This window comes from Thunnus albacares, chromosome 7 (genome assembly GCF_914725855.1).
Source record: "Thunnus albacares chromosome 7, fThuAlb1.1, whole genome shotgun sequence".
Lineage (NCBI taxonomy): Eukaryota > Metazoa > Chordata > Actinopteri > Scombriformes > Scombridae > Thunnus > Thunnus albacares.
This window is the reverse complement of record NC_058112.1, coordinates 17265446-17278653: the sequence shown is the minus strand read 5'-3', so window position 1 is coordinate 17278653 and position 13208 is coordinate 17265446. Positions and strand designations below refer to the sequence as shown.

At 42.8% G+C, this 13208-nt stretch overlaps 1 protein-coding gene across 3 annotated transcripts in view; it reads right to left on the bottom strand.

Moving 5' to 3' along the window:
* mctp2a (multiple C2 domains, transmembrane 2a) overlaps positions 1 to 13208 on the bottom strand; it is a 34677-nt gene that overhangs the window by 12316 nt on the left and 9153 nt on the right. For 2 of the 3 annotated variants that reach the window (XM_044357382.1, XM_044357383.1), the window contains 9 exons: positions 11187 to 11363; positions 10363 to 10493; positions 10070 to 10256; positions 9688 to 9781; positions 9487 to 9589; positions 9299 to 9392; positions 9052 to 9153; positions 8858 to 8932; positions 8449 to 8568 (listed from right to left, as the gene is read on the bottom strand). In XM_044357382.1, the coding sequence (XP_044213317.1) occupies positions 8449 to 8568; positions 8858 to 8932; positions 9052 to 9153; positions 9299 to 9392; positions 9487 to 9589; positions 9688 to 9781; positions 10070 to 10256; positions 10363 to 10493; positions 11187 to 11363 (1083 nt within the window). Of the gene's footprint in view, positions 1 to 75; positions 709 to 8448; positions 8569 to 8857; positions 8933 to 9051; positions 9154 to 9298; positions 9393 to 9486; positions 9590 to 9687; positions 9782 to 10069; positions 10257 to 10362; positions 10494 to 11186; positions 11364 to 13208 lie in introns of those variants that run through there. The other variant, XM_044357384.1, reaches the window with a different exon arrangement.

Genomic DNA, 13208 nt, shown 5'->3' with positions numbered 1-13208 from the left:
ATATCTCCTCTCTGTTATGAATAACCTACGTCATGTGTTGTCACCTCGGTTCCCATGAGGCGATCCTAAAGCGACGCTCCCCTCACCCCAGAGGAATTCAGCTGGCTGGTGGACAGGTAGCTTGTCATATTCCCAGTATTCTCATAAAAAAAGGGAAAAGAAAAGGGGGGGAAATGTGCCTGGAAACTGACATGAGCCCAGCAGGAATGTTGAACCTCCTTGCCCTCCCTGCAAAAGCTGCTACATTAACCACTAAAGTCTAATTGCTTGGTCTCTGTCTTCCTGTGCAAGTCAACAGAGGGAGCCAATTCATTTCCGCCCAGGGAGCCAGTAGAGAGAATCTGTCACAGGTATTCATAATCGCCCACTAATGCAAATTTCTGCTCACCGCGTTCTGGCTCAGTGGACAAGATAAAAGCCTACAGAAATACAATGCCTTGTGTCTAAACTGAGCACTTAAATGAGGGTATAAACCAAAACTGTCAGAAATATCTTCTCAATTCCTCCCTCATGGTATGTCAGCCCATGTGTGCAGGATTTACATGCTTTTTTAACACTAATAAAAACGATGGAAAGAAACATCTGGGAAAACCTCTCAGATTCCTTCACTCAGGTGCACAGACTGAGACTTTGCCGTCAGATATCCCGCAGTAATGAGCAGAGGCAGGACTATACTTTCCCCTTGTCTCCTCACATTCTCCAGAGTTTCTGTGAAATGGAGACAGAGTTAATTCCCCACTAAGTGGTTTATGTTTTATTAGCAAGCAGCTGAGTGATTAAAGGACATGTTAGACAAAGTGCAACCTTTCAGGCTTAAGTGTAAATTTGTATAAAAAATAATCCACATTTTAATTGCCATCAAAAATAGGCTCCATTTCAGCTGTAAGGGCTTGACTGTGTATTTTTTCATCCGTCAACAAACTACACACAAGAAGTAAAACCTTGAACTTTTTAAACACGACAATGCTAATACGTAGCACATACGGTAAAACAGTCATTTATTTAACCAAAAGGATGTACAGCAACAAACCAAAGAAAGGCGGGTAATAATTAATGATATACCTGGGCATTTAGGTTTATACACAGCAGAAGTGGATAACGAACGACTTGTAATTGAACAAGTGTTAGTATGTATGTCTGGGAGGAGAGTTTCTAATGTAGGAAATCTCCCTTGACAAACACCATTTAGCTGAAAAATGTCTGTATGATTATGCACGGGGTGCCTAGGGAGAAAAAAAAACAATGAATTAATAAAACTATTAGCACACGGTGGAGTAGATGATGGAGATGCACTCTCCTTAGCCACCTGTAAGCGCTTGGAGAAGGGGGCAACCCTGGGCAGAGCAATTCTGCCAGCAGGGTTAAGAACAGCCTGACAGATTTGTTTTATAGTGCCATTAATATGATTCCACTAAATGCATTCTGCGCCTTCTCATGCAGATCCCCTGGCCAGCAGAATCCAGCACCTAATAATAAAGCACTCAGCGATTAAAAGTGTGAATAAAATAACTTAAAGCTGAGCAAGCATGGCAGCTCCCACCACCCACACTCTCCCAGGAGAGGGAGAAGGGATCGTAGCAGGAACAAAGGGACAAAGACACCCTCTATAAGAGTTTCTACCATCCTGTAAATTGATTAACAGAGAAGGGGGCTGCCCAGTCTACCAACCCAAACTACTGACTGCCAGACGTACAGTACCACCTGACTACAAGGCTGCCAAATGCTGTCTTAAACACTACTGCAGACAACGGGCTACGAATATGGGCACCACATCAGTATAACATGCATAATACTGTTGATGAGCCAAATTATTGTAATGTCACAACACATGGCTATACAATATCATTACCGTAAATAGCAAAACAATCTTTCCACTATTTTTTTAAACATTTTTTTACGTGGTGCATTTCAAAAATACCCTTATTTTTAAGACAATGTACCACCTAAAAACACTGAAGATTTAATCTTGGCTGTATCTTCACTACTTCTCCTCAGTTACACTCCACTTGGAAAGCTAAACAAAGCGAGAAGAGCGCGCCAGCCAGCATTATGAGGGTCAGTCATGGGGGCTGTGGACGGATGCCAGATTACGTGAACATATACTGAAAGAGTTTAACACTACAGGCTGCAGGGTTTGTGTATGTATGTGTGTGGATGTCTGAGTGTGTGTGTGTGTGTGTGTGTGTGTGTGTGAGGGACAGGAAGTGTGGGATATATAAATATTTAGAAGATAAGTTAAATTAATTAATATTTTAAAGAATAAATAAGAGCCTTAACACAACCTTGTCTTTACTTTGATAGAGATGTTCTTTTTCTGGGTGAAATCAAGGGCAGTAAAATTAATCTGCATTACCACCTCAATTAAAATTCAAAAAAAAAAAAAAAAAATTAGTAATGAATCAAAGGCACAAATAGCAGCGCCGCTCACTCAGGTCTTTTTTTTTTTTTTTTTTCAACCGGGCTGAAACAGAATCTGTGGCTGAGGGCTTATGTTGGGGACAGGAGCGGCAGGCTTTAAAGTAGCTGTAAACGCAGAGCAATGAGACATGTAATTTGTGTTGAGCTTGGGCCAGTGTGGGGACAGGCTTTCAGGGGGTGACGGAGGCAGAGGAAGCACAGATAAGATTTCTCTTCGGGGCAGGTAGAGTGTGTGGGCAGCCATGGTGCTCTGAGCTAACGCTGAATAAATATTTCACATACGCTCAGCTCAAGTCTTATCGACTTGGGAGGGAGAGAGAGAGAAAGACAGAGGAAGAGGGGGAGAAAGAGAGAGAGAGAGAGCGGCTACATTCGAGTGAGAGCAATAAAATGGGGAATCTTATGTCCCTCTTGAGCAGGGAGAAGTCAGTTGTATCATATCTGGAGTACGATGCAATTTACAATTCGATTTTTAATTCAAATACAGATATACTAACATTGATACGTACTTAGGTATCAAGTTAGGTGGTTATTTTCCCACTCTGATTAAATTATTACTATATTTGTCTTATTTCATGCCTTAATAAAAACAAAATAAACAAAGAAAAGTACAAATGTTAGTATTACATGCATAACTAAATATAAGTATGATCAATGCAATTAACTTAAATATTCCTTAAGCAAATTCAAAATTAAACCATAATAAATTGTTATATTATATAATTATATTGTCCTGAATTAAGTGCTCAGTAATTTCTCTAATCTGTAAACAAAAGAAGATAAAAAAAAAGCCACAGCTCGTAAGGATGTCTGCACAGTACAGCGCAACAGTGATAGCAGCTCTTTATCAAAGCACTGAGGAAGAGCAGTTGTGCAAGGCAAAGCATTAGCATTTGCTCACAGGGCCAGCTCTGGCCGTTGTCTCCCCTCCTGTCTGACACATGCCAGGGCCAGAGTAGCGCCAGTATGAGGCTGGAGCGGGGCAGTCAGCAGGGGCCCCGTGGTGCCTGTCAGTGGTGGCTACACTGACCCTGCACTCCGGCACTGGCCACTAGTGTTTAATCCGTGTCGGGAGCGTTAACACTGAGCGACCTCCTGGGTGACAGCTCTGCCATGCAAGCCTTTTCCCCTGAGGAGGTGGGGAGGGAGTGGCATGGACTCTCTCTCCCTGTCAGCTCCGCTCACACACACGTTAACGCGCTGGGGCCAAGACCGGCTCCAAAACAGCCACACACAGGGGCGGACAGGTCACCGCCTCAGCTGCCTGGGGAGAGGTGTCCTCTGTGACTAGTAAGGTGGTGAGTATGTTAAAGGCAGTCATTATGATACGGCACACACAGTGGGGTTAAACACAGAGCATACTGCATCTAGGTGGAAAACCTGTATACTATTAAACAACAAAGTACAACAGATGCACGGATAAAACCATGCCTTCTCAGGTGTCAACACATTTATTTAGTGTGGTCGGTTATTATTAATCTGTAGACATTTGCTTCCACTTAATGCTGTTTAATAATACTAAATAATAATGATGAATTTGGTTAGTTTAAATTGTATCAAATGTGTTCTCAAAACTGAAATTCATGTCCTAAAACATATTTAAATGTGAACAATTTTGCAGCGCTAATGAAGTGAATATTAGCAGAGAAAGCTTATCAATCCCACTAATAAGGGGACATGTTTCAAGGTTACACATTGCATTCAGCCAACCTCAAAAGCTGTCAACTATACCCATTCATAGCAGCTAAATAGTAACGCTATGTTAAATCAGGAGGCACTGCTGAGCATTTTGCAAGTAGTCACAGCCTATCATTTAATAATTAATAGATCACAGACTCAAAACCACGAATACACACATCACCATCACAACTATCATTTTTTTTCCCTAGTAGACACATTCCCACTGCGCAGTCTGTGAGAACTCCTACAGCCATGGAGAGGGAGAGTGTAACCCCCATGAGACTTAAGAAGCCCACTCCTTTAAGGCTTCCAACTTTTTCAAACAGAGAGAAAACAGATGCAAAGCAGAAACAAGGAGACAATTCACAGGCATGCACAGTCCTCTCACTGTTCTCACAAAAGCTGAGCTACACTGCAATGCAGTAAACCACAAATGGGCAGATCCAAGACTCACAAAGCATCTCATTTTCAGAAACAGTGTTAACAAGAACAATTATGACAACTCTGATTATGTCTTTGATCTCAGCTGGGCTGGTGTTCTGGTTAATGGCCCCGACTGCCATGGTTCTACACAGGTGGTCTCCCGAGGCCTCCGGAGCCAGATTTGACCCTGTCCTGCCCTCATCTGGGGAGACGATGATTCTATCAGCCCCAAAAAAGCGCCCGTTGCAGCTGCCAAGTGTGTTTACAGCTGCACCGCATCAAACATTCATCAAATGCCATCTTTACAGTGTGTGATGTGAGGCAATCAGCATTTCACAGGCTGTCAAATGATGTCTAAAGCGGTTGCTACCTGGCAGTGTCAAAAAGAAAATGGTTCAAATACTCACATAAGGTATACAGGTTTCTTTCTAGTCTAACTCCTGACAGATGAGGTACCTCATATGTTTAAATATTAATTCTACTTAAATACTTAAAGTGGTCTAATGACAGCAAAGCTCAAAATCAGCTTTCAAGTGTAAATGATCCTTTTTCTTTTTTTAACTTTCATCCATTTCATCTAAATCAAAATTGTTCTCAACTTTAAACTTCTGAAACAGATTAATTTGGCTGGCTAATACATGCTCATTTAGCTTTTTTTTTTCCCTTCATCTTTTTTGTGGAAGAAACTTGTGTCTCTTGTCACAGAATGGAGGATTTCACTCCAAGTTGTTCCCACGAATGGCTCCGGTTGGGAAAAGTAACTGATCTACTTAGCGCCTCCATTCACATTTCCAGCAGTGCTGTAGCTCCATCTACAGGTCCTATTCTTGTGTGCAGCAAAGAACTCTGGGTGACCCCTCTGCAGTCAGTGCTGATGTATAGCACATTCATCTCGCTCAGTCTTAGTGAAAAGCACATCTAAAGGCCGTTATTTTATGAAGATTTTAGCTGTCACATTTTCTCTCTCTCAGAGCAAGGAACATGCTGTTGTCAAACTCTTGAAAAGCGCAGATCCTAGGCTCATTACTGTAGCATAAACAAGCAGAGGAAAAAAAATCCAAACTTCTTGTTTGTATTTCCGTTCCCTGATGAAAATGTTTATGAGGATTTGCCAGAACTTTGTTTAAATGCGTGAGAAATATTTTTTTCTTTTTCTCGTGCTTTTTTTTCCCCTTTTTGTTACATTACCTAATTAGACAGACTCTATTTTAAAACTGCAACCCAATGGTGGAAAATCGATGGCAACTTCGAAGAGTACTGACTCTGCTGATGAGATTTCACAATCAAAACAAGTGACCTCCTGCACTGTGACAATACTGCAAGTCTTTCCATTCCTTGCAGAGTTTTCTCTCACACAATAACACTCAGTAGCAGCATAAAACGAAATAAACTATTAATCTGTAAATGCTGAATTCATATGTTCCTGGATGAGCAGCTTTCTGATTACCACTCATGAAGGAAAAGTTATCTTGATACGAACAAAGAAGAATTCGCCAAAAAACATTCATTTTCTCACATTCCCATCCACTTGCTTAACGTGAACCAAAGCAGTGATCTCTCATGCAAATTTGAATACCTTACACACCACACACCAACAACCACTTCATAATGCATACATGAATCTACATAAACAGGATAGAAATGTAGACTCCATGCTGTGTAGAGTTCAGAAAATTGGCCTGTGGGACTGAGTGATATAATGGCTAAGTATTCCTGGTAAAGCACTACGCGAGCATCCCGCAGTCCCAGTAGAAACCACAGCAGCGGTAATGCATTACAGGATGTATATGGTGTAAAAGGGTAGAACTGGTCTGCCTGCTTGATAAATAATGTATTGTAATGTATATTAAAGCTAGACCCACCACTGCAGCATTTCCTACCGGCATACCCTGAGAAGCCGTGTGCTGCCTTCCACTGTGGAAAAGAGCAGACACTAGTGGTATAATTATGCACATCTGAGAGGCAAGCAGAGGCCATCTGTCAATGTCTGAATCAGTTACCTTATTACCACTGCCTAAAGATATAAAGATAGGAGTGGGAGCTGCTTTCATTAAGGCACATGGTGGCATGCTGCTTTAGACAGCTCCAAACACTAACTTAATTGCAAATGATGACTTGGAGGAGGAGGAGTTGCTGTACAGTGGCTGGCCTTGGAGTGGGCAGGGGCACTAGTGTAGATAGTGGCGTGGCACTAAGCATGTAATGACAGTCAGTCAAGACCTTGTTGTCACCCCTTCTGGCTGTCAGACAGTAGTGCAAATTCAGGGGTTTTCCTGTTGCTATCAATTATGCAATATTTACATGTCATTTGCATGTTTTCTGTGCTTGTTGCTTGTTGAGAATTTAATCATTGAAAAAAAAAAAAAACTTTTCACTCCTCTCAGTCTGCTGATGAGTGGGTGATGAATACACAGTGGCAGATTCACTCTGTTTGGGCGATTCTCACCATGCACCTTCGACACTTAGACTATTTGAAGCACACCTCCACGCAGACAAAGGTGTACTCTGACTACTCTGACTGTCTGCTTTTAAAAATATCAACCAGTGCTCCGGTGCTAGTGTCTGAAAACAGAGCAGTTGTTTCAAATAAAAAGGACAGCAGCATGACAAAGCAGCTACAGTCGATGTCACAAGAATTACCGCCTTCACTGACGGGGAGCAGGAGACATACATCTGACAAAAAATAAGATTGGGAAGCACTCCACTACAGTAACAATGATGATCATGATGAAAATAGTGCTTGTGCGAGTCCTTTTCCTTCATTCTAAGATCTCTATTTTGTGTGCTGCACTGCTAAACAGCGGGAGGAGTAGAAGTGGAAATGAAAGATTAGAGTGTGCCACCACACACTCCCATCGCCTGCGGAGGATCTAATTATAGGTGGAAGAAGATGGCCCCATCCCGCTGACCTGTCACCTGTCAGCCTGCCTATCCTCCTGCTCTCATGCCCATATCCCTGCCTGCCCGACTGCCTCCAAGTCTCTCCCTATCCTCCCTATCTGCCTTCGTAGACCGCACTCTCACTGAACTGTCTTCCTCTTTCTACACTCCAACTTTCTTTCCCAGATAGCAGCCTGCCTCCCACTCTATCCTTATACAATCGCCTGCATTGTTCTCTGTCTTCCTGTCTGTGTGTCCGCCTGCCTGTCTGTGTGCCTTGCTGTTCTAAAGGCTGTGATACATTGAGCCTGGCCATTGCCTGGGGGGATTTGCACCTCAGGATCAGTGAGAAGGGCTTATAGAATACACCAGGTATGAATTGCATGTCATCCTGAGACAGAGCAGACAGAAGAAAGGCGGTGAAAGGAGAGTTCTTCACACACCCTGTCTGTGACCGCTTCCTCACCCTGACACGGCGCTGGCAGGGCTTTCATGGCAAGTGTACACTCTTAATCATGACATTACATGCGCTGTACTGAGGGGGATTCACAGGGTGATTTAAGATTATTTAAGCTTAGGACCTTAGATCACATACCCTCATTAAAAACAGCTAAACAGAGACATTTAAACAAGGTTCAAATCTCGGAGGCAGACTGTCACTCCTCCACCCAAGGAAGCTGAGACTGTGATCCTCCTTACACCGTGCCCCGGGTTAGGAGGCTTTGCTAAGAAGTCAGATGTACAAACGCCCAAACCCCACCCCTTCAAATACACTCTAATGTCATCAGAACTGAAGGAAAGCCAAGTGGGGTTTGATTTAAAGGATAAAGCACATCCATCACATACACAGGGGATAAAAACAGAAGCCAGCCATTGTTTTTCATGGGAAAAAGACTAGCAGAGAGAGAAAATGGCTAAACCAAAGATTCTCCTCAACATCTAATTCACATAAAATGAAAGAGTTAAAACTGGGCTGCAGTGAAATGGGACAAAACTTATTCGCCCCAAGGCTTAAAGAGAGTTCATTAACGTGAGGCAATGACTTACCAGAAAGGCTATTAGACTCCGTTGCGTGCTCTCCCATTGAAAACAGCTTTTAATGTACTGTAACGTGTACAGAACTGCTGTGCTGATTTTTCGAACCCGATATATATTCCGGGCAAGAACCTAATGGGAAATAATTGGAACAAAACACCGGTTAGTATCAATTGATACTGGACATAATGTTTATGACTGTGCAATGAGGTTGAATCAGCTTTACAATCCCTTTCCCTTCCCTACTTGTGAAGTTAAATGTTTAAAGCCAATTAAACTAATTAGTTTGAATGTGACCAATCCAAACTATGACCGTGTGTAGCTTTGTTGTGGCTACGTAGTGGTATGTGTAGTGCATTGATAGTGGAATGTGAGGGGAAGCCTTTTTGTTCCATCTGCTAAAAACATCAACTGAGATAACCTTTTTGGAAAACTTTGGGTTTTCCTCCATTAATTTTCCTTCCTTTGGTTTGAAGGTTCTGATACCAGCTCTGACCTAAGACAAAGAAAGAAAAAAGAAGCAACATAATTTAATTACTTTTTGACTTTGGACTATATGATACAGAGTGTTATCACCTTTCTAAAAAGCTTGACCATATTTAGTTTGATACTTACTTTGTTGTAGACAATCTCCAGCACCAGTGTGATGGTTCCTTTGGACACACTTTCCAAGTCTTCTTTCTTCAAGAACAGACAAACCTGCTGCCCATTCTGAACCTTTAGGAATTTAAAATCACAGTATATTGATAATTATAATTTACAGCTACTTTATATTTTGTATGTCAAAAATTAATGTGTAAGACGTAAACAAACTAAACCTTTTAACAGTAGTAAGGTAGTGGCTGCTCATAGATAGACTTACAGTCAGTAATGGAATGGCCACTTTCCCCAAAAAGTTGTCTCCATTTTCATCCAGGACAGTCAACTCTATCACATCATGAATGTCCTTAATTGGGCTGTAACATCATAGTAACACATGTTTTTCAAGATAAAATATACAAGATAAAATAGGATAGATGTTTTGATTCTTTTTCCAGATGTCTTACATACAATGTCAATGCTTTGTTCCACTCCGGATTGATGGTTTTATAGACTGTGTGAGTTTGAAGTTTGCTGTTTCCGAGCTCAATAACACATAAGGGGTTGCTTTTTCCTGCAAGTGACAAATTAGTGTTGTTATTTAATGTAAAAAAAAGGCCACTATGAGAATAGAAAACAGTATTAGTGTTAGAGTAGTGAGTTACACGTTACCATTGAGGTCTGTTGCCGGAAGATCATTTGCCTTTATAACCTTCACCTGAAGAAAGCCGACCTCCTCCACACACTTGTGTGAGTTCTTTAAGCTCTGAAAAAACAAATATTATTAAAAAGTTATTCTTTTTTGAGCATGGTTAATAAATGTATCACATAAAATTATATTCTTAACACCTGGCATGTAACAGAATAATTTCAATGTTATTGAAAATGTGTTCATAGCATAAAATTCTTATGAACTATTTGCATTCCTTACCAAATTGGTAAAATTAGTCCTTACTAAACTTTAAATGCCTATAGGATATTATTCCAATATTCCATTTCCTTTTCCATATTCCATTTTTATGCAAAAATGAATTTAAAACAAAAATGTACTTACAAATTTCTCCTCTATTGTGTCTCTCTCATCAGGCTTCCCCAAGGTAGCTGTCTCAGAGTCAGAGATGGAGACTCCCCAGCAGGGTCTCAAGGTGACCAAAAACACCAGTCTGCCCTTTCCTGGATCCAGCACATGAGTGTAGAGCTGTCTCTCATTAAGTGGAAGTCTCGATAGGTCAATCTCAAACCTGAGACACAAAAGGAAAATCGCTCCATTGAAACACATAAGGCCAACTTGTCCTGTGGAGGAGCCAATGTGAGCAAAATTAACACTAGCCAACAGGAAATACTCACATCCCCCATGATTCCTCACCCTTCCTTCCCCTCTTTGAGTACACCTCCACCTGCAGAGGTTCCTGGTTATCTTCAAACTGATTGAAGTCAAACTGCTCTCTCCACTGGGGATTGGCCTGAATGCAAAGGTTCTGAGGGCAATAAAGACACAGAATCAGCTCATACAGTAATGTGGAAACGCACACACTTTGACGTACTGTCAGGTTTAATGCATTAACAGACTGACCAGCTCCTTCACGACAGGTGGATTAAGTCCTCATTCAGTCAGACCAGAACAAGGCAGGAGAGGAGAAAGAGAGGTGTGTTGTGTGTATGTGTCTCTATTTGTGTGTGCTTGTATGTGTACACCTCAGTAGCCACTCTGGGATTGTAAACACTGACAGCTTCCAATTAGAATCAGCTTTGTTCAACAAACAAACAAGCAGAGAGGAAAGCAGAGAGGTTTACAAAGAAATGACACGACAACACAAGACAAGTGCACCATAGAATCATCAGGGGGGAGGCCAACAAGTACAGGTAGATGAACAGGGCATGCTGGGTATGCAAATGAAGGCAATGAAGCCCAGCCCCACAAAGCACAGGGCGAAGTGAGTGGCAGCCTTGCCCAGCCTAATGAGCTGCCTCTGCCATGGCCCAGTGAGCCAAGGTGGAGGTGAGTCACTGACAGGCACCTGCTGAGAGAGAGAAGCGGGGAAGTAAGAGATAGGGGCAGGGAAGAAAGACTTAAAGAGCAGACATTAAAAAGACAGAGGAGCATGAGAAAAGGGGGTGTAGAAGTGGTAGTAAGTAGGTAAGAGAAAGACTTTTAAAAAAACAAGTCCAACCTTGCTCTTGTACTTCTGATCACCAAGTCGAAAGCGGACATAAATGTCCCCATGGCCATACTGCGGCAGATCTTGTCCCTCCACCAAGGTGATACTGAGCACCCCACTCCACATCTGGTTCTTTGGCTGATTCTTCTGCACTTCAGCAGGACGCACAGTCGGTGTGGCCTGGGCCAGCTGCAGGGCAATGATACACACAGACAATTACAGTTTTAAAAGGGAGAACTGTGTGTGTGGAAGTTCTGTGCACTCCCCTCTGTTTACCTGCTCCTGCTTCAGCCTGGTACCTCATCATGTTCACAGAGTGCATAAAAGTAGGACAAAGGTTTACACTATACAGCACATCTCTGTTGGAGCATATTAGCACATCTCTTCTGACAGGCAAGCCACACCACAGAGGCTCCTGGAGAGAGAGGAAGAGTGGGACGTCAGCGAGCAGCCAGATGTCCCTGGCTGTGACAGTCCCACTCATCACTGGCTCCCAGACTGAGTGTGGGGAGGCAGGACACTTGGCATACTGCACCAGAGACAGCAGGCAGCAGTGAGTAATGATGCAAACCGCACAGCTCTCTCATCAGCAAATTATGCATACATGCAGTATGTATGGCCAGCATCAGAGTTTGCTTGTTGGCAAATTCCTCCAATTTTAATTTAACCAGCAAAATAACAAATATTTTCTACTAAGGTGAAGCTACAAAAATAGCAAAGATGTTGTGCATTTGAGAACACTTTGGAAATCAAGGACAAGCCCAGCAAATAATCCACTTCTCCTGCCGTGTGTCACAGAGGGAGTGAGAGAGAGAGGCCTTGATATGTTTCCATGTTCGAGTTCCCGTGAGGCCATGCGGTGATAGGCCAGGGCTGTAAAAACAAACAGCAGAGAGGTTGTGTAGGGCTGACTGTAATTAAAGAGCAGGACCGTAATCTGCTCTAGCCTCTTTGATTGCCCAGCTCCTTCGGCTGCCCCGGCGACGCCGCTTCAAACAGCCCCACTACAACTCCCCTGCCACTCCGGCCCCTCCTCTTCACTACAGGGTCACAACCCACATTGCCACCCAATCCGGAGGGGATCAAAGCACATCTCAGGGACCTGAATTAACATGGAATACCACAGGCACAGCCCTATAAATATCAGACCCTTCAAAAGAAGAAGAACAGAGGGAGTGGAGGAGCGATATAAAACAGGCCTCAGCCAAGTCATCCCAAGTGTTTATCTTGGACACATTTCTATCTCAGCGGCCAATAAAACAATTCCACTTAACTGTAAGTGGCCCCTAAAGAGAATCTATTCCTGGTCCTAAAAGGGCTGTGCGATTGCTTCCATATGGTGGGACAGCATGGGGACAAGCACGATGAGCTCAGACCCAGGTCCATTTGGCTGGTACCTCAGCAATGTCCATCCACAGCTGTGATATTACATCCTAACATCTGGGTTATTGCCCGCTATGCCTGGGAATTATCAGCCTTGCCGATCTTAGGCATCCCACACTGGCAACATGCCTCGAACAGCAGAGTCCCCCTCCTGCTTCTCCCATACGCCCCCCTCCTGTTTGAAACACTATCACACAGCAGAGTTTTACTTAGGCACTTGCCATTCCCTGTCTCTGTGGTGGTAACACAGAGGGAGAAAACGATGTTCTGAAAGAGGGGGAGTAGAGCTGTAAGAGCTGGGTATTCAGCACTTCCAGGATAGGTGTTAAATGCAATAAGATATTGTACGTTTGTCAAAAATGAAATGGGAAAAAAATGGCATTGTTACATTGTTAAATTAGCACTGTGATTTAGGCAGCAGAACATTGTGCAGAGTCCCATCACACATTTCTGTCTCCCAGTGAGTATCTTTAACCATCTGTAGTGGATAACCTACAATGTGTATGAAAATGGCGTCATTCCTTTGTCATCTAAAATCAAATTGATATTGTCTACTGGACCATCAAGAGACTGAACAGTGGCAGATGTAGTGACAACATAGGTGTGAATATAAACCCACTCGCTGCAGTGAGTCCCAAACAGCAACCCACC